This window comes from Zootoca vivipara, chromosome 12 (genome assembly GCF_965207765.1).
Source record: "Zootoca vivipara chromosome 12, rZooViv2.hap1.1, whole genome shotgun sequence".
NCBI classification, from domain to species: Eukaryota; Metazoa; Chordata; class Lepidosauria; order Squamata; family Lacertidae; genus Zootoca; species Zootoca vivipara.
The window spans coordinates 1,014,240-1,031,396 of NC_142595.1; the positions used below are offsets into that span (position 1 = coordinate 1,014,240).

Here is a 17,157-nt window from a genome sequence, read left to right on the forward strand (position 1 = left end):
AGAAAGGGCAGAACTCCTCAATGCCTTTTTTGCCTTAGTCGTCTCCAAAAAAGAAAACAATGCCTGACCTGAAGAATGAAAAGGATCTAGGAGTCTTGGTAGACCACAAACTTGACATGAGTCAACAGTGTGACGCAGCCAATGCAATTCTGGGCTGCATCAATAGGAGTATGGCATCTAGATCAAGGGAAGTAATAGTACCATTGTCTGGTCAGACCTCACCTGGAATACTGTGTCCAGTTCTGGGCACTGCAGTTCAAGAAGGATACTGACAAGCTGGAAGGTGTCCAGAAGAGGACAACCAAAATTGTCAAAGGCCTGGAAACAATGCCTTATGAGGAACGGCTTAGGGAGCTGGGTATGTTTAGCCTGGAGAAGAGAAGGTTAAGGGGTGATATGATAGCCGTGTTCAAATATATAAAAGGATGCCATATAGAGGAGGGAGAAAGGTTGTTTTCTGCTGCTCCAGAGAAGCGGACACGGAGCAATGGATTTAAACTACAAAAAAGAAGATTCCACCTAAACATTAGGAAGAACTTCCTGACAGCAAGAGCTGTTCGGCAGTGGAATTTGCTGCCAAGGAGTGTGGTGGAGTCTCCTTCTTTGGAGGTCTTTAAGCGCAGGCTTGACTGCCATCTGTCAGGAATGCTTTGATGGTGTTTCCTGCTTGGCAAGGTGCTGGACTGGATGGCCCTTGTGGTCTCTTCTAACTCTATGATTCTGTGATTCTATGATTCTCGAAAGGTGGTAGACTCTTTTTAAACAGTGGTAGGGGGCGGGGGCATCTGCCGGGGTGCTTTAGCTATTACTCCTGCACTGCAGGGGGTTGGACTGGAGGATCCTTGGGATCCGATCCTTTCCAACTCTCTGATTCTTTGGTTCTATGGAAACCAGAAAAATGAGCACTAACAGAATTTTTATTGTTTAAGAAAACCTCCCTTGGAAAATGTAATGTCAGTTCTGCTCATATGACATGACTTGTCATCCAATGATTTTCTACTGTTGGCCTTATGATTATTTTTTTTAAATTCACAATAAAGATGGATTAATGCTAGAGGCAGTAATGGAAGAGAAGTATGTCCAAAAATAAATCAAGATTGCAATTCAGAACAAGAGCAATGGAGAGGAGATAGTTTTATGGCCAGGAACATAGTCGGAAATGCTCAGAGAATGAAAAAGACCTGTTTTGTGAGTCTCTGACATGGTAACAGACAAAATGCATGTGGCATCTGTAAATAAAATCCAGAGAGGATAATTTCTAGTAAACATAGCTGTGTTTATTAGAAGCTTGAACAGTAGAGGACCCCCCCCCCAAATGACAATGTGCACATAAATTAACATATTTGCTATGAGTAAGAGCAACTATTTTGAACTTGGTGCTCCCTTCCTTGAAGGAGGAAAGAACTCTCTTTTTCTTTTAGAAAAAACTCCCACCTGTCGCTGAACTTAACACAACATGTTCCTCAACACCCACCTGGGCTTGAATAGTCCTTGGCAGCCTGGTTTGGACACTGGAACGCGACTGTCAACACTCAACCGTGGGTAGGATTAGCAACATAAACTTCCCTTTGGTTGCCACCTTTGCCCTTTACACTCTTATATGAGGTTCTTTTTTGGGGGGGGACTTACGCTGCTCAACATTATGCAGTTTACAGTACATTCCACCTGCCAGGTGCTGACACCTTTGAAATGCATTTTGAATTCCCAGGTTGCAGCTATTCCAACAACCTACCCAATGCCCCCGACAGGGCCAAGGCGTCCACTTAATCCCATTAGGCCAGCCTTTGATGGAAGGCACCTGGTTGGCGAAGGAGGCGCAGCCTTAGGCACCACCAGGAAATGGGCAAATGTTTCCAAGCGAAGGTGGAGATGCTGCTTTGTTTTTGAGGTGGGCAGACCCTGGCAGAATTGCCTTGCGCTCGAGGGATGCAGTTGGGACGGATGAGGGAGGGAGATGGAAAAACCCCTTTCATTAGGGAAATTGACAAAACATCCTACATCAGGCAAATAGGGCTAAAAATGTCACCTGCAACCAAGAAGCAGCAACATTTTTTGTAGGAATTTCTGCAATGTGTTCTGTGGTGCAGCGTGGCTGCAGTGCGGTCTGTGTGACACAACATTTTGCCAAGGCCTTGGAGACTGGTTTGGAAGTGGTTACTGGCATTGTTCTCCAATGAATTCCATCACAGACATTTTTTTAAAAAAAATTGTTGAAAACTGGTACTATTATTTTATAAAGACAACACATTTTGATGTGAAAAGACCCACACAGTAGCTGGGTTACATACACTTGCAGAAGACCGTCGGTTGATAGCCAGCCAGGCAGCTGCAGATAATTTTGTGCTCAGGTGAGGCCAGCCAGCTGTCCTCCAGAGGTCCGTTCCACTGCACCTGCCATGTGGCTGTGCTCTAGGAACTGCTGCTTGACTCCTGCTCTGAAGATGCATTCTGTGCTGCGCAGCTTGGGCACGAGGCTGTCAGGTCTGAAGGAGGCCAACGGGGGGCGTGTGGCTGCCCTAGTCACGAGGAGGAAGGGTTGTCCATCGTTGCCAGGAGGTGAGAGATCTGGGCCCTCTGAGCACGAGTGATGTGTTGGGTCATGTGAATGATGCAGTCCATGGCAACTTCGGGGTTTGCTTGAACTAAGCTGCAAGGGGGGGGGTGTTATGAGGAAGAAGGAAGGGAACCAAGAAACAGGGCGTTACGGGGGTTATTGAAGAATGCATGCTGCTGAATCAGGCCCATGGGAGGCCGCCCAGCCCAGCATCCTGCTCAGGATGCCCATAAGGGGAAACCCACAAGCAGGGACCCAGCACAAGAGCACTTCCCACCCACTCCCACTCCCCTCATGGCTTCTAGCCACTGGCATTCACAAGCCCCATTCTGCACTTTCAACTGGCAATAGCGACTGCAACATGAATCAGGCACCAAGCACTGGACGCTCATCCCTCCAGATCCCTGCTATGCAACTCTTTCCAGCCCAGAAATAGCCCAGATGCAGCCCCTGCAGCAAACAAGCTGAGCTTCCTCAAGCAGCCCCCCTTCTGCCTCACTTTACACAGACAGCCCCCCCCCTGCTCACTTTCGGATGCGCTTGAGGGCATAATCCCTCTTCAGGTACTTGATGTTCTCCTGGATGGCGGACTTGGCCCCGTCTTCCTCTTGCAGGTGCTTCTCAAGCCATTCCACCACCACTTGGTTGTTGTCCCAGAGGTAGCCCTAGAGGAGGAGGAGGAATGGAAACTCAGTCTGGCTTTGGAGAGAGGTTGGAGTGGGGTCCTTCACGCAGTATGCACCCCCCCCCCAAAAAATTGTATTTTTGCCTCACCCTCACTTCCAACCAAGCAGGCCTTGAAGGTTTTTGAAAATCACACAAAAGCTTGCCAAACCCATTTAACCAGAGCTGAGAATGGGATGAAATGCACAGGCTTTAAGCCCCCTTCCCTCTGTAAACTTGCCTTCCACTCTGAAAACACCACAATTTTACCCATGCTTTGTATTATTAAGGCATCTTATATCTACAGGTAGATTGCACACAGGGGTTCAGCTGCAAGTGGTACCTCGGGTTACAGACGCTTCAGGTTACAGACACTTCAGGTTACAGACTCTGCTAACCCAGAAATAGGACCTCGGCTTGAGAACATTGCTTCAGGATGAGAACAGAAATTGCACAATGGCGGTGCAGCGGCAGCAGGAGGCCCCATTAGCTAAAGTGGTACCTCAGGTTAAGAACAGTTTCAGGTTAAGGATGGACCTCCGGAATGAATTAAGTTCTTAACCAGACAGAGGTCCCACTGTATCTCCCAACCCTTGGAGGCGCTGTGTGGCCAGTGGCTGAGGTGGAAAGAGGGAGAACACCCTGCGCCCCCAGAGTACGCTGGCTTGGGCTGGAGTCCGATCTCTGTGGAGGGAACAGAGGCTACTCCAGGGGCGTACCCAGGATCAAAACTAGGGTGGGGCAAGGCATGGTCGTTCAGGGGTGGGGCCAAGGCACGGGAGGGGAGGGGCCATGAATTGGGAACATGGGCAGGGCTACAGGGCCAGTGGGCCCGACGACACCGTGGCGGCGGCTGCAGCAGCCACCTTGTACTTCTGGGGCTGGCGGCGGCGGCTACCCTGCTCAGCCGGAGAGGACGGGAGGCAGGGCCGTCCTTCCTATTGGGCTGACTGCCGCGGTGTGCCAGGCCACCCGCTCAGGGGGCACATCAAGGAGGCATACAGAGCCACCCGTGCCTCCTTTTCTGCTGGGCTGGTGAGCGAAGGAGACGCGGCTCCCCGCATTGGCTGCTGCTGCTCTCACTCAAGGGTGGCGGCAGGCGGCAGACAGAAGCAGAGGTGCCCCTGCAGGGGACGGAACGGGACAGCCAGCTGCCGGTGTCTTCTCCGCTGGACTGCTCTCGGCCCCTGCCATGCTCGGGCTGCGCAGACGGAGCTCTTCCCTCTTGCTTGCTCACTCTCCAGCCTTTTGTGTGTCGCAGCGGCAAGAGCGGGGCCTGCCTCCCCTGGCAGCCGTCCGAGCCGAGCTGAGCTGAGCCGTGGGCTGCATGTCAAGCGAGCAGCAGGAGCAGGAGCCACCCCCACCCCCTCTTCCTCACCCTTGGGGGAGGGCCGGCGGGGCGAGACCAAGCAGCAGTCTGCCCCCTGCCCGGGAAGCCCAACTCCGGCAGGAGAGCTCCGGCCCTCAGCGCCAACGGCTGCACCTGCAGCTGAGGGAAACCTGTGCTCACCCGGGCGAGGCTGCGCCAGGCCTGTCCCCTCACTTCCCCTTGCGGTTCCCTAATGCCTCCCCGCCCCTCACTAAAGCAGCTGGGGGAGCCTAGCTCGGGTAGAGGGAGAGGCAAAGCCGCCGCTTCCCGCCCACGGAGGCGTTGCTTGGGGCAAAGCAGAGGCGCGTCCTACCGCGGGGCCTGAGGAGCAAGAGGGAGAGGTGTCCCGCCGGCCCCTCAGCGCTGCCCGGACGCCTCCCCATTTTTGCTTCTAGGGGGCAGCTGCCCCCCCTGTCCCATGCTGGGTACACCCATGGGCTACTCCATCCTTGCAACAGAGCCAATCCAAGCACCTTCACGGCACCCTCTGTTTCCAGGAACCATCGTCGCAGCATGGACTGGATGTGGCTGTTGCTTAACTCGCTGTGAGCCTCTAGGATCTCTGCCTTCATGACTTCCTCCAGCAGGAGGCGCCGCAAACGCCAGTAGAAGAACGCCCGGGCATTTTTCCACTGGAGAATGTCCTAAAAGGGAGCAAATAAGGTTGTTGCTAGTTAATTTTTTATGGGAATATTAATGAATTATTGCACTGGACGGAGGAAGCTTATCAGGATATTCACGTTATCCAGTGTTGTAGACATACTTAACCACAGAATCATAGAATCATAGATTTGAAAGAGACCACAAGGGCCATCCAGTCCAACCCCTTGCCAAGCAGGACCCCCTTAGGCAGCCTGAATGATGGTGTAGTCCAGGGGTCCCCAAACTTACCCGGCTTTGGGCCGGATGCCTGCTGCGCTGATTGTGTGGTAGGCCGGAGGGTGGGGGAGCGCGTGGGAGGGGGCATGAGAGCGCGCGGCTGTGCGCGCCCATGCACATGTGCAAACACTATTTCTGGCACACTCCTGACCTGGAAAGCGCCAGAAATAGCTTGTGTGCATGTGCAGAAGCCTCCTCCGATCCAGAAGTACACTGGAAATGACGCTTGCGCATACGCACAAGCTATTTCTGTCGCTTTTCCGGGTCGGAAGTCGGCAGCTGCGCCGCACCGGGCCACATAAAAGAGCCTCGGGGGCCGTATGTGGCCCCCAGGCCATAGTCTGGGGACCCCTGGTGTAGTGGTTAAGCCAGTGTGGTGTAGTGGTTAAGAGCGGTAGACTCGTAATCTGGTGAACCGGGTTCGCATCTCTGCTCCTCCACATGCAGCTGCTGGGTGACCTTGGGCTAGTCACACTTCTTTGAAGTCTCTCAGCCCCACCCACCTCACAGAGTGTTTGTTGTGGGGGAGGAAGGGAAAGGAGATTGTTAGCCGCTTTGAAACTCCTTCGGGTAGTGATAAAGCAGGATATCAAATCCAAACTCTTCTTCTTCCTCTTCTTCTCTCCGTCAACTCTCCGTCAACTCCGGAGGTCTTAGCAAGTCTGGGGCCAACCATGAGAGTGGGAGGCCCACACACCTGGGGGTAGCAGGTTGGGCAAATATGGCTCAGAAGCTGAGCAAGTTCATGAGCCCACTTTCATTGCATGCTTTCTCCAAGATATTCTGCCCAGCAAAGACCCTTCCCTGCATTTTATCTTCATGATAACCCTGTGAGGGAGGTTAGGGTGAGATGGGAGCACAAGGGAGATGCAGCAAGCATTAGAGTGGAACAACGACTCGAGCCCTTGTTTGTCCTACTTGAATGAAATGAAAAACAGTTCCTACACCTTCTCAGGCATGCGGGATGATCAGACTCATTCCAGAGGCTGGAAGAACAGATAATTTGGGAGCAAGAAGAAAAAACCCCATGGCTTAACTGTAACAACTCCTTTCTCCTGCATCCTCCCTGGCGTGTCATGGAGGTCAGCAAACTGCACTGCCACCTGGTGGTATATGGGGAGGAGGTAATCCTCGCGGGTCTTCAGCTGATTCTCCAGCTCCTTGTGCTCCTCTGCAGAGAGCGTCAGGGAACCTGTTAATCCCAGAATACAAGAAGTATTTGTAGGAGAAGACAAAATCTGTAGACACCAGAAAAAGCACCTCATCCGTGGTAGGGAGGAAGAAGGACTATAGAGCTCACTGGTCAGGGCATCTGCCTTGCAAGCAGAAGGTCCCAGGCTCCATCTCCCCTGGGGTCTCTGGGTGAGTCTTGGAAAGGACTCCCTGCCTGAAACCCCAAAGAATTGGTGTGGATAACGTTGAGCTCGAGAGACCACTCGTCGGACTCTGTGGAAAGCAGCTTCTTCTGTTCTGACTTCCAGGTTCACCAGAGGAACTTTGCCAACCTGGTGCCCTCCAGATGTTTGGGTAGGCATCTTCCTTCAAGCCCAGCCAGCAGGGCCATGGTTCTGCCATCCTGCAGCTGTGCTGGATGGGGCCAATGGAGGCTCCAGGGTGGCGCAGTCTGCTCTAGCAAAACATGCCAAAAAGAGCACATCAAGAACATTTGCTCTCCCCCACCCTGGAACAAATACGGCCTTTGAAAATGGGTAGAAACCTTATTCCATGTGAATGAGCCCAAGGCCAAGCTTTAAGGTGAAGGTGTGTGTGTCGGGGGGGGGGGGGAGAGGCAGGAAACAGCCCCACATCTCTTCCCTTTCCTTACCCAGCTGCTCAGCAATCCTGGCACAGGTGGCATCAATCCTCCTCATGGTCTTCAGTAGCTCCTTCCTCCGGAACTTGATCTCCACCGTGCCTTCAGCTTCTAAGATGCCCCCCCTGGAAATCAAAGCCATTTTGCAGAAACAGAGACCAGAGGCTTCCAGGAGCTGCCCAAATTGGGGCTCTTGCACTCTTTCCAGCCAGACATCCTTGTGGTCTTTAAGTGCACACCTGGTGGAGATGTTCAGCCAGGCTCCATGGAAGTGGTCGCTTTGGATCAGAGACTGGGCCCTCGGGGGGGGGTCCAGATGTTAAGAACATCAGAACCCAAGAAGAGTCTGCTGGTTCAGGCTAAAGGCAGCTCATCTAGTCCAGCATCCTGTTCTTACAGGGGCCAAGCAGATGCCCAATACAGGAAACGCGCAAGCAGGACCTGAGCACATGAGCAACCCTGCCCTCTTGCAGTTTCCAGCAATTGGCATTCAGAAGCATGGCTGCCTCACACAACACATAATTAGACTATGGAACTCCCTGCCACAGGAGGCAGTGATGGCCACTAACTTGGATGGCTTCAAAAGAGGGCTGGACAAATTCACAGAGGAGAGGGCTGTCAGTGCTACTCGCCACAATGGCTATTATCTGCCTCCATGGCTGGAAGAAGCAGTGCTTCTGAATACTAGTTTCTTGAAGCCCTCCTGGGGGAGAGGGCTCTTTCGCTCGGGTGCTGCTGGCCAGTTTCTCTTTGGGGATGCTGGGCTGGATGGGCCCTTGGCCTGACCCAGCAGCAGGACTCTTCTGATGTTCTGATGACAAGACTGCCTAACAGGAGAGGGCCTCCGTCAGTACCCACCTGCTCTCTCTGTCTGCATACAGCTCCATGTGAAGAGGATTGATAGTTGGATCAATCACCACCCAGGAGCCTCCGCGGAGCTCAGCATGGGGAGGGATGTAGACAAGGGCTGGCTGCTTGAATTGCCGAAGGCTGTCCACAATATACGCCCCAAACTTCAGCACCTGGTCATACATGTCTGCAAGCAGGGCAGAAGTCAAGGCCAGCTCCAGGGAGAAAATAACCTCACTGGGTGTTTTTTTAAAATTAAACTTATTTGCCACTCTTTTAAGCAAAGTAACTCGAAACGATTGACAACAATAAGTAAAGAACATTTACATTAAAACCAGCATAAAGCAAGCAAGCCTCCCTGGGAAGAGCATTTCCCAAGTGGGGAGACACCACTGAAAAGGCCCCGTTCTCAGGTTGCTGCCTTCCTGTCCTCCTATGGAAGTGGCACATGAAGAAGCGTCTCAGGTGACCATGGTCATCTCATACAAGGAGAGGTGTGTGAGTTACCTTTCATCCCACCAGAGAACCCTCTCCAGTTGGCAAAAATCAAAAGAGGAAGGCGTTCACGGTCAAAGTCTCTGATAGCCTGGGCTGTTTTAAAGGCCGAATCCGGAAACCAAACCTGTCCAGCTTGCTGGATTATCTAGGAAGGAGTGAACAGAAGAGGTTGGGGGGGGGGACACCCTTCAAAACCAAAAACTTAGAAAAAAGGGAAGCAGGTAAAAATTTCAGATCCTGGTGACAGCAGCCAATGGCTAATGGGAGGTTACCAAAAGTGGCTTGTTTTTTTTTTGCCATTTTCAAATGAACATTCAAGCCAAAGCTTCTCCCCCCCCCCACACACACAATGAATTGGGAATGTCCATGTTTCAAGGGATGTGTCATAGCAGAAGAGGAGCCATGTGGTCTGTGGACTTTTTACACAAGAAATGTAGAGGTCACCAAAATAACAGGGCAGCTTGAGAAGAACAATACAGGTTCATGGGAAAGATAAAATCCGCAGTGGTACAGGAATGCAAATGCCTCTAGCGCTCCCAACCTTCGCTTCTGATTCCGGGTTTGCTGGATCAGCCGGCACCGCCAACTCCACTGTTCGGGTCTCCACTGCGATCACACCCACCGGGATCCCTCCCAGCCTGCAAAGAATCCGAAGGAGGGAAAAGAGCTTCATGTGGACTGCATGCAAAACAAATGAAAAACTATTTAAAGACTCCAACAGCATTTCAATGATCTTAAGGACTAGGAATCCTATTTATGCAAAAGGCAGAAAGCAGAGACTTTCATTCTGCACCAGGCACTAAATGGCCTAGGTGCTGTGACAAAGGCAGGAGTGTAGCCCACCCTGGTAACTGATCAGGCAGCCATTGGGGGCACCTTTAAGAACATGCTAGTCCCCCCCCCAACTGCCTCTAGTAAGAGGGAAGATTCGGCCAATACCTGGCTCTGCCAACCACCACCGTCTGGGCCCAGGGCTGCATCATCTCCATGAAAGAGCCGTGGTCAAAGAAGCCGTTTTGCCAGGATCCCTTCACAGCTGCCCAATAAAGGAATGGGGGAAAGAGACACTGAGAAAAGTCTGGCTGTGACCTTCCAAAGCCACAACCACTTCATATCATATATGCTGCATTCATTCTATGCAAAGCTGGGGAAATGTCGTAGCAACAGAGAACGAGGGAGAAGAGAAGACACCTCGTAAATGCAGTCCCAGGCTCAAAGAGCCTTGACTGCCACGTTGAGCTGCAGTTAGTGCAGAATGCTGCAGCATGATAGCTGACAGGCGGAGGGCTCATCCCCTTGCAACACCTTATGCTCCGAGATCTGCACCAGCCACTGATTCGCTGCCAGGTGTTACTATTACTACTATTAGTACACAGAGCCCTTAACAACTTGGGACCAGTGTAACCTGGGAGGAGAAGGCAGGCAACAGGCAGGTGTCTGGCAGATTGCTTATGCAGCTTGCCTCCATTTTCAGCTTTTTTTTCCTTTTAAAAAAACTTTCACAGTGGAGTTTATGATCTTTTGCATGTTTGACCCACATCTTATAATTATGTGATTCACAATGCTTTTGGTTTTATACTGTATTTTGGGCTGTAAGATCCTAAGAGCTCAGCGCCCAATCCTGAGACCTTGGGGCAGCCTTTGGTGATATCATTGGCGGCTGGAGCCCAGTGATGCTCTTAGGCACGACACATTAAGCATTAACCATAGTCGCCCAGAGCATGTCGTCCAAATAAAAACATGACGTCTACAAATGAGCAAATATGTCACTGGATGGAAATTCCCCTGGGAAAACCTGGCCTTTACAGCTGAAACGGAGCAGGTATCTGTGGGGTTTTCCATGGATTGACATTTGCTCTGATTCAGTTGCGAAGGGAAGGTTTGCCTGGGGTAAGCAGCAGGTCAAATGGAAAACCCCTCAGACCCGGGGTTTTTTAGGCAGGGGACAAACAGAACTATGGATGAGCCTTGAGCCTTGGAGATGGAGGTTAATTGGGAGAGGGGAAGGGGGAAGATCTTCCAGAGAGTCTATGCAATAACCTTCAGCCAGCTCCTGCCAGGCTGAAGCCTGTAAGCTTCAAGCATAGCCTATTATTAGGAGTAATGACAAGAACAACAACAATGGCAACCTCCCTCTGTCACCTGGAGAGGGCCAGGCAAACCTAGTGACTTCAGGTCAGCCCTGGAAGTCTGGCAACCAAATTGTAGATTTGCTTTGATGACACTGATCAGGAGGAAATGTCAATGAAGAAAATTCCAGGTCAGAAACAATTCCCCTGCTAGTACCTTTGCAACCCCTCCCATTGCAGTTCCATACCTCCAAAAGCATTGCAGAATTCTTGCAGTTGGGTTAGTGCCTGTACTTACTGGGGTGAGGTCTCCCTGCCAGCATCCACCGGGGATCATAAGGAGCTTTGGAAGGGACAAAGTCAATTTCTCTGTCAATGGGGTCACTTGTGGTGGTGATAGGCAAAGGGCTACAATTGTCCTACAAGAAGAAACTTCTCTTAAACGAGCTTTAAACAAAACGAGAGCCCTGAGAAGATGATCAAGAAAGGAAGAAATTAGGGCTGCTTAGCTCTGAGAATGTGAAGAGCATCTTATAGAACAGGGGTCAGCAACCTTTTCCAGCCGTGGGCCGGTCCACCATCCCTCAGACCATGTGGTGTGCCGGACTATATTTTGCAGGGGGGGATGAACGAATTCCTATGCCCCACAAATAACCCAGAGATGCATTTTAAATAAAAGGACACATTCTACTCATGTAAAAACATGCTGATTCCCAGACCATCCATGGGCCGGATTTAGAAGGCGGTTGGGCTGCATCCGGCGCATGGACCTTAGGTTGCCTACCCCTGTTATAGAATCAAAGCCTCATAGAGTTGTAGAGTTGGAAGGGACCCTCTTTCTCCCTCCAAGGGGATGGCAAAGGAGGCCTTGGGGAGGGGGTCAGGCCACCTGTGCCCACAGAGAGGGTGGTCAGCAATATATCCCATGGCCCCAGTGAATGCCCTTCCTGGAATCATAGGGTCGCATCCTCAGCCCGTCAATTAAACCTACATAAATCTGCCCTCCTATTTATGAGAGAAGCAGGACAGAGAATTCTAAGATGGTGGCCATCAACTACAGTCATACCTTGAAAGTCGAACGGAATCCATCCCGGAAGTCCATTCGACTTCCAAAACGTTTGGAAACCAAACCTGCAGCCAATTGGAACCCGTGGAACCCACGTCAGACATTCAGGTTCCAAAGAATGTTCACAAACCGGAACACTCATTTCCGGGTTTGCGGCATTTGGGAGCCAAAATGTTTGACTCACAAGGTGTTTGACCTCCGAGGTATGACTGTTCTGGATTTTTATTTATTTATTGGTAATTCCCTTTTTAATTTTTTTAATCATCATTATTTTTTTATGTTACGTCTGCTGCCCAGTTAAGATAGGGGAAAAAATTTTCAGTCAATTAAGATACCAGTACTTTAGTCTAAGAATTTATTTATGGATAGGTTTTGTTTTCACAAGGAAGAAAACTAGAACATGACAATAATAAATGAATGAAACAAACATTGCACCCCTGGTGTTTATCACCTCTATTAGGATAGATGATAATTATGAGGCAAGAGGAATTGTGAGGATCATCAAAGCTCTGTTGCCCTCAACTTACCTTTGGCATAAATGTGAGCCACTGCAGAATAGTGTAGACGCCTTCAAAATCATCTGGAACTGTTACGTGGGAAACGCCATTATTGTGCATGATCTGCACCCCTCCAAGCTGGTTGTTTGAAGTATACACTTCACGGCCCAAGACCTGGTCCAAAAACACAACCCCAATCCAAGAAGAACATCAGAGGAACCCTACCGGATCAGGCCAATGGCAACCCATTTGCTCCAGCCTCCTGCTCTCACAGGGGCCAACCAGAAGCCTATGGGAAGCCAGCAAACAGGTCCCAAGTACAGGATCTGTCCCTCCCCGCCAGCCCCACTTGCCAGCAACTGGCTTCCTCCAGGGGGGAAGCAGCAGGACAACATGAAGTGTGGAGAAGCCCCATGTGTCATGAGAGGGAGAGAAGGACTTTCCCCAAGCCAGGCATAATTCTGTAAACTTCCATTGTGTCGCCTCTCACTCACCTTCTCTCCAAACTAAAAGGTCCCAAATGCTGCAACATGTGTAGGACTGTGATTCAAATCACGTAGGGAGATGCAGTGACTTTCTTTTTACATCTCCAAAATATTTCATGTGCAGAGAGAGAAATCGTTCCATCCTTTCTCCCACCCCAGCTGAGATGGTCTGGGAGTGGGTGGCTCCTTGGCCAAGAGGCAGACATGGCCAAATGAGGGCCACCCAGCTGAGAAGATGAAGAGAGCTCCAGGGAAAGCAAAAGGAAATGGAGTGCCAAGAAGGATCTCACAATGGAACATGTAGGAAGCTTAGAGAATGCAGCCTGCTCACTACCTTATTCAGAGCTCCAGCTCCGGTCAGAATGATGTGGGAATTGTCCACCTGGATCACCCGCTGGCCCAGCCTCACCAGGTAAGCCCCAATTCCGATGGCACGGCAGGTCACCTGCAGGAGACAGAAAGAGCCCAGGGCCGCTTTGAGTCCCACTCTGGGGAAAAGCAGGACATACATACATACATACATACATACATACATACATACATACATACATACCATGCTGATGGTGACAATTTCATCATAGGCAAGAGAAGACTCCCCAGCAATGGTGCCCGACGCTCTTAAGTTCTCCACGCCAAAGCCTTCTTCTTTGCCAATGATATCGGTGATGACGTACCTGCCGGAGGCCGAGGCCGAGGCAGCTGAAAGATGGAGCCAGGCAGGGCAAGACCCCAAGAGTTCCTCCCTCCCTCCCTCCCTCCCTCCCTCCCTCCCTCCCTCCCTCCCTCCCTCCCTCCCTCCCAGGAAGGAGGGAAGCTGCCTGACAGCCAAGCAAAGCACTGGTCCATCTAGCCCGGAACTTGGCTGCCTTCCCATGACTGGTAGAGGCTCTCTGGGATTGCAGACACGGTTGTTGTTTTCCCCGGTCTTACCTAGAGATATCCCTGGGGGTTGAACACACCACCTTCTGCAGGCTAGCCAAGACAGGGGGACACCATTCACTCACCTCGACTCGCCGGCTTCCTCAACGTGCTCACAGTGAACAGAGTTTGTGGAGCTGATCCTGGTGTACTCCTGCGGGGTCAGGTACAGATACTTGAAGCCCTTTGGAAAAAGAGAGCGGAACAACATCAGTTGGGGAAACTGGGGGCACCACTTGGAAATCTCATGCTCAGGCGACACCTGGCACAAACCAGTTGAAAAAACGAGGCCACTGCGCTAGATGCCCTTACAGAAAACAAAGCACCAGTTGAGAGCAGATAACTCTTTGGCAAATGGGGAGGGGCTTTTGAAATGGACTGAAGTGCCAAGAAGTCCTTGCACCCCACTCCACTTCAGCACACCCTTAGACTTGAAACTGGCAGGGTTTTTATTTGAAATCATGAGATTTTAAATTATGTACTAGGAAGGAAATTTATTATGGCATAAGTTTTTTTTTGCAGACTTGAACCCACGGTGTCAGCTGAACATCCAATGAAGTGGCAGCCATGATAAATCTGTTAGGCTTTAAGGTGCCCTTCTTGCAAGAGACTAACATGGTTGCCCCTCTGGAAGTCTCATGTATTAAGGGCATGATCCTGGGGAGACTGTTGCTGTGCCTGAGGCAGAGCATATTGAGGCTGAAAGCTATCAATGGCCGCCACCGCCTCCTCCTCCTCCTTTAAAGTCATCCAAGTGGGTGGCCCTCATTGCCTCCTGTGCAAAAGAATTCCATCATTTAACTATGTGTTGCTTTAAAAATGACTGGCTTCCTGTGGGTCTTAACTTCCACTTCCAATGGCTGCTTTCTGCAGAGGAAAATGTCTCGGGGTTCTACCCTAGTGAAACTCTCTTTTTTTGGGGGGGGGGGGGTAATCTGCCAGAAAGCCGCATACCTTGTATGGATCTGCAGGGTCCACCCAGCCCACCTGGAACTTGTGCTTGATCTCATCAGCAAACCCAATGCGGGCCCCACTGTTGGCTGCAATGTAGATCCTGGGGATGCCTTCGCTGCGCGCCAGCTCTGAAGCACGCAGGAAGAGGAGGTCTTCCTCCGGCCCAAATGACCCGATCTTGTAGGTGATGTCATTGCTAATGACCACAATGTCACGGCCTCGGGGGTACTCGGGGGTCTTCATCTTCATCTTGAAGGCCACCATCCCAATCTGGAAGGATATTGAGGAAGAAGGAGAGGTGAAGAAATTACCACCTGTATGTTCTGGAGGTTTTGTCCACAAAGCTGACATTGATTGCTTTCAAAGAATAGCAAGAGTTATGGTTATGGTTAAGTGAACAGCAAAAGCCAATGAGGTCATTTGTCTGAGAGCATTATCCAGCTTCCCCATCTCTCCTCAGTGGGCCTCCTATTGCCCTTGCCCCACCTCAGCAGCGAAAATACTGGATCTAGAGAGCCGAGAGCCAGCTTCTCTGCCTGCGCCTTTGCCATAAGAACATATTAGGCTGGATAAGGCCAAAGCGGCCCATCCATCTGGTCCAGCCTCCTGTTCTCACAGGGGCCAACCAGGTGGCCCCAAGGGAAACCCTGCAAGCAGGACCTGAGCACCAGAGCTCTCTTCCCTCAACTGGGATTCAGAAGCATGGCTGGCCTCTGACCTTGGCGGCAGGTAATAGCCCTTGCGGCTAGTAGGCCTTGATAGCCCCCTCCCCCATGAATTTACCCAGTGCCCTTTGAAAGCCATCCCAGCCTCTGGTGGGAGTTTGTTCTATAGCTTCTCTCATGCTGCCTCTCACTCACATTTTCTGTAGACCTTTGCTCACACGGGAATTGCTCCAACTCCTTGATCATATTGGTTGTCCTTTTCTGAACCTTTTCCAACTCTACAATATTTTCTTTGAGGGGAGGTGATCAGAACTGCACTTGCACCACCTATTGTTGTAGTGGTAACATGGTCAGACTAGGGTTCAAATCCCCACTCAGGATGACCTTGGGCCAGTCTCTGCCTCTCAACCCAACCTACCTCATAGGACTGTTGTGGGGATAAAATGAGGGAAAAAACCACGTTTGTCACCTTGAGCTCCTTGGAGGAAAAGGTGGAATATAAAACTAATCAATCAATCCAATGGCATTATGATATTGGCGTTTTTCAGTTCCTTTCCTAGCATGGGATTTGCCTTTTCCACGGCTGCCCTACCTCATTTCCTCCAGGCAGCCTGTTCATCTGTACCAGCTGCCCCTGAGAATCCAGCACTAATTCCGTGTAGGTCAGGATACCTGCAGGGTCTGCTTCCGTGGAACCCCACAACTTGAACAGAGCCTGGAGAGGAACCAACATGAGAGCCGTTTTTGAAAACAAGGAGCCACAGGCAAAACAATGGAGTGCCACTCTTTCTTACTCCAGAAGATCCAGTGTGTCAAGGGTTCCTGGCCCAGCTTCTGCAGTGGGGTGAGAATCCAGTGGCTCTCCAGCTCTGACTCACCTTCCCAGCCAGGAGGACCAAGGAAGAAAGGAGAAGCCATCCGGAAGCCTGGAGGGCGATGGACTCCTCACTGCTGCTCTTAGGGCTGCAGTTAGACCAAAGCAGCCCTGCCTCCCCCTCCCCCCATACTCCAGCAGCTGTGTCTCACTATCAGTTCTGGAGGAACAGGGACTAGAGGGTTTTAAAAAATAAGTAATGTAAACCTCAAACCCCTTTCTGACGAGAGCTGACTGTGGGATGGGGGCTGTGTGTGCAACAGTGTGCACAATCCCTCTTCGGAATTGGAGCCTGCTCTTCCCACTTACAAAGCATTTCTCTGATCCAACAGAAGGAGACGTGGGGGGCCTCCTCCTTAGCTCACCTGCCGGAACATCTCAAGGAAGTCGTAGACGTAGGTGGTGCCGAGTGACTGGGCCTGAAAGCGCTTGGATTGAAGCAGGTCTTTGGTGACGTACGGAGTGTTGATGAGCATCCCGTGCAGAGGTCCCTGCTTGTCTCCATAGGAGTGGAACATGATCTAGTCCAGGAGGCAAAGCACAGAGTCAGGCCGGCTCCTCCTCACTCTTCCCCACAGACTTCTACACTTGTGAAATCAAAGCTGTTCCAAACCCGGCAATAGAGTTTGTGGGGGGGGGGGCAGAACTTGGCCACATTCACTCCATACATTTAAAGCGCTATGATGCCACTTTAAACACTCTGCTGTCAGGAGATCCCCCATTCTCTCCACGGAGCCACAATTTCCCAGAGTTCTCTGGGAAGAGGGATTGAAACCACTGTGCAAACGGTAGCTCTTTGCGGGGAACAGGCGTCTCCTAACAACTCTCAGCACCCTTAACAAGCCACAGCTCCCAGAATTCTTTGGGGGAAGCCATGTCTGTTTAAAGGGGTATCATAGCACTTTAAGGGTCTGCTGCGGAGGAGGCCCTTGTGTTCTGATTTCTGAAATTTCCATTTTTTAACTAACCTACAACTCAAACAGGAAACAGCTTGGGGATGGAAA

General features: G+C 51.0%; 1 protein-coding gene across 9 annotated transcripts in view; it reads right to left on the reverse strand.

Annotated features, from left to right (window-relative positions):
• Positions 1–1,606: 1,606 nt before the first annotated feature.
• ACACB (acetyl-CoA carboxylase beta) overlaps positions 1,607–17,157 on the reverse strand; it is a 66,753-nt gene continuing 51,202 nt past the window's right edge. For 7 of the 9 annotated variants that reach the window (XM_088655745.1, XM_035134367.3, XM_035134365.3 and 4 more), the window contains 17 exons: positions 16,519–16,674; positions 15,872–15,994; positions 14,615–14,884; positions 13,747–13,844; positions 13,296–13,416; positions 13,077–13,187; positions 12,288–12,431; positions 10,993–11,113; positions 9,565–9,661; positions 9,167–9,263; positions 8,635–8,770; positions 8,137–8,314; positions 7,291–7,403; positions 6,503–6,657; positions 5,060–5,230; positions 3,083–3,219; positions 1,607–2,647 (listed from right to left, as the gene is read on the reverse strand). In XM_088655745.1, coding sequence (XP_088511871.1) covers positions 2,521–2,647; positions 3,083–3,219; positions 5,060–5,230; positions 6,503–6,657; positions 7,291–7,403; positions 8,137–8,314; positions 8,635–8,770; positions 9,167–9,263; positions 9,565–9,661; positions 10,993–11,113; positions 12,288–12,431; positions 13,077–13,187; positions 13,296–13,416; positions 13,747–13,844; positions 14,615–14,884; positions 15,872–15,994; positions 16,519–16,674 — 2,355 coding nt within the window. In that variant the 3' untranslated portion in view covers positions 1,607–2,520. Of the gene's footprint in view, positions 2,648–3,082; positions 3,220–5,059; positions 5,231–6,502; positions 6,658–7,290; positions 7,404–8,136; positions 8,315–8,634; positions 8,771–9,166; positions 9,264–9,564; positions 9,662–10,992; positions 11,162–12,287; positions 12,432–13,076; positions 13,188–13,295; positions 13,417–13,746; positions 13,845–14,614; positions 14,885–15,871; positions 15,995–16,518; positions 16,675–17,157 lie in introns of those variants that run through there. The other 2 variants (XR_015946637.1, XR_015946638.1) reach the window with 2 other exon arrangements.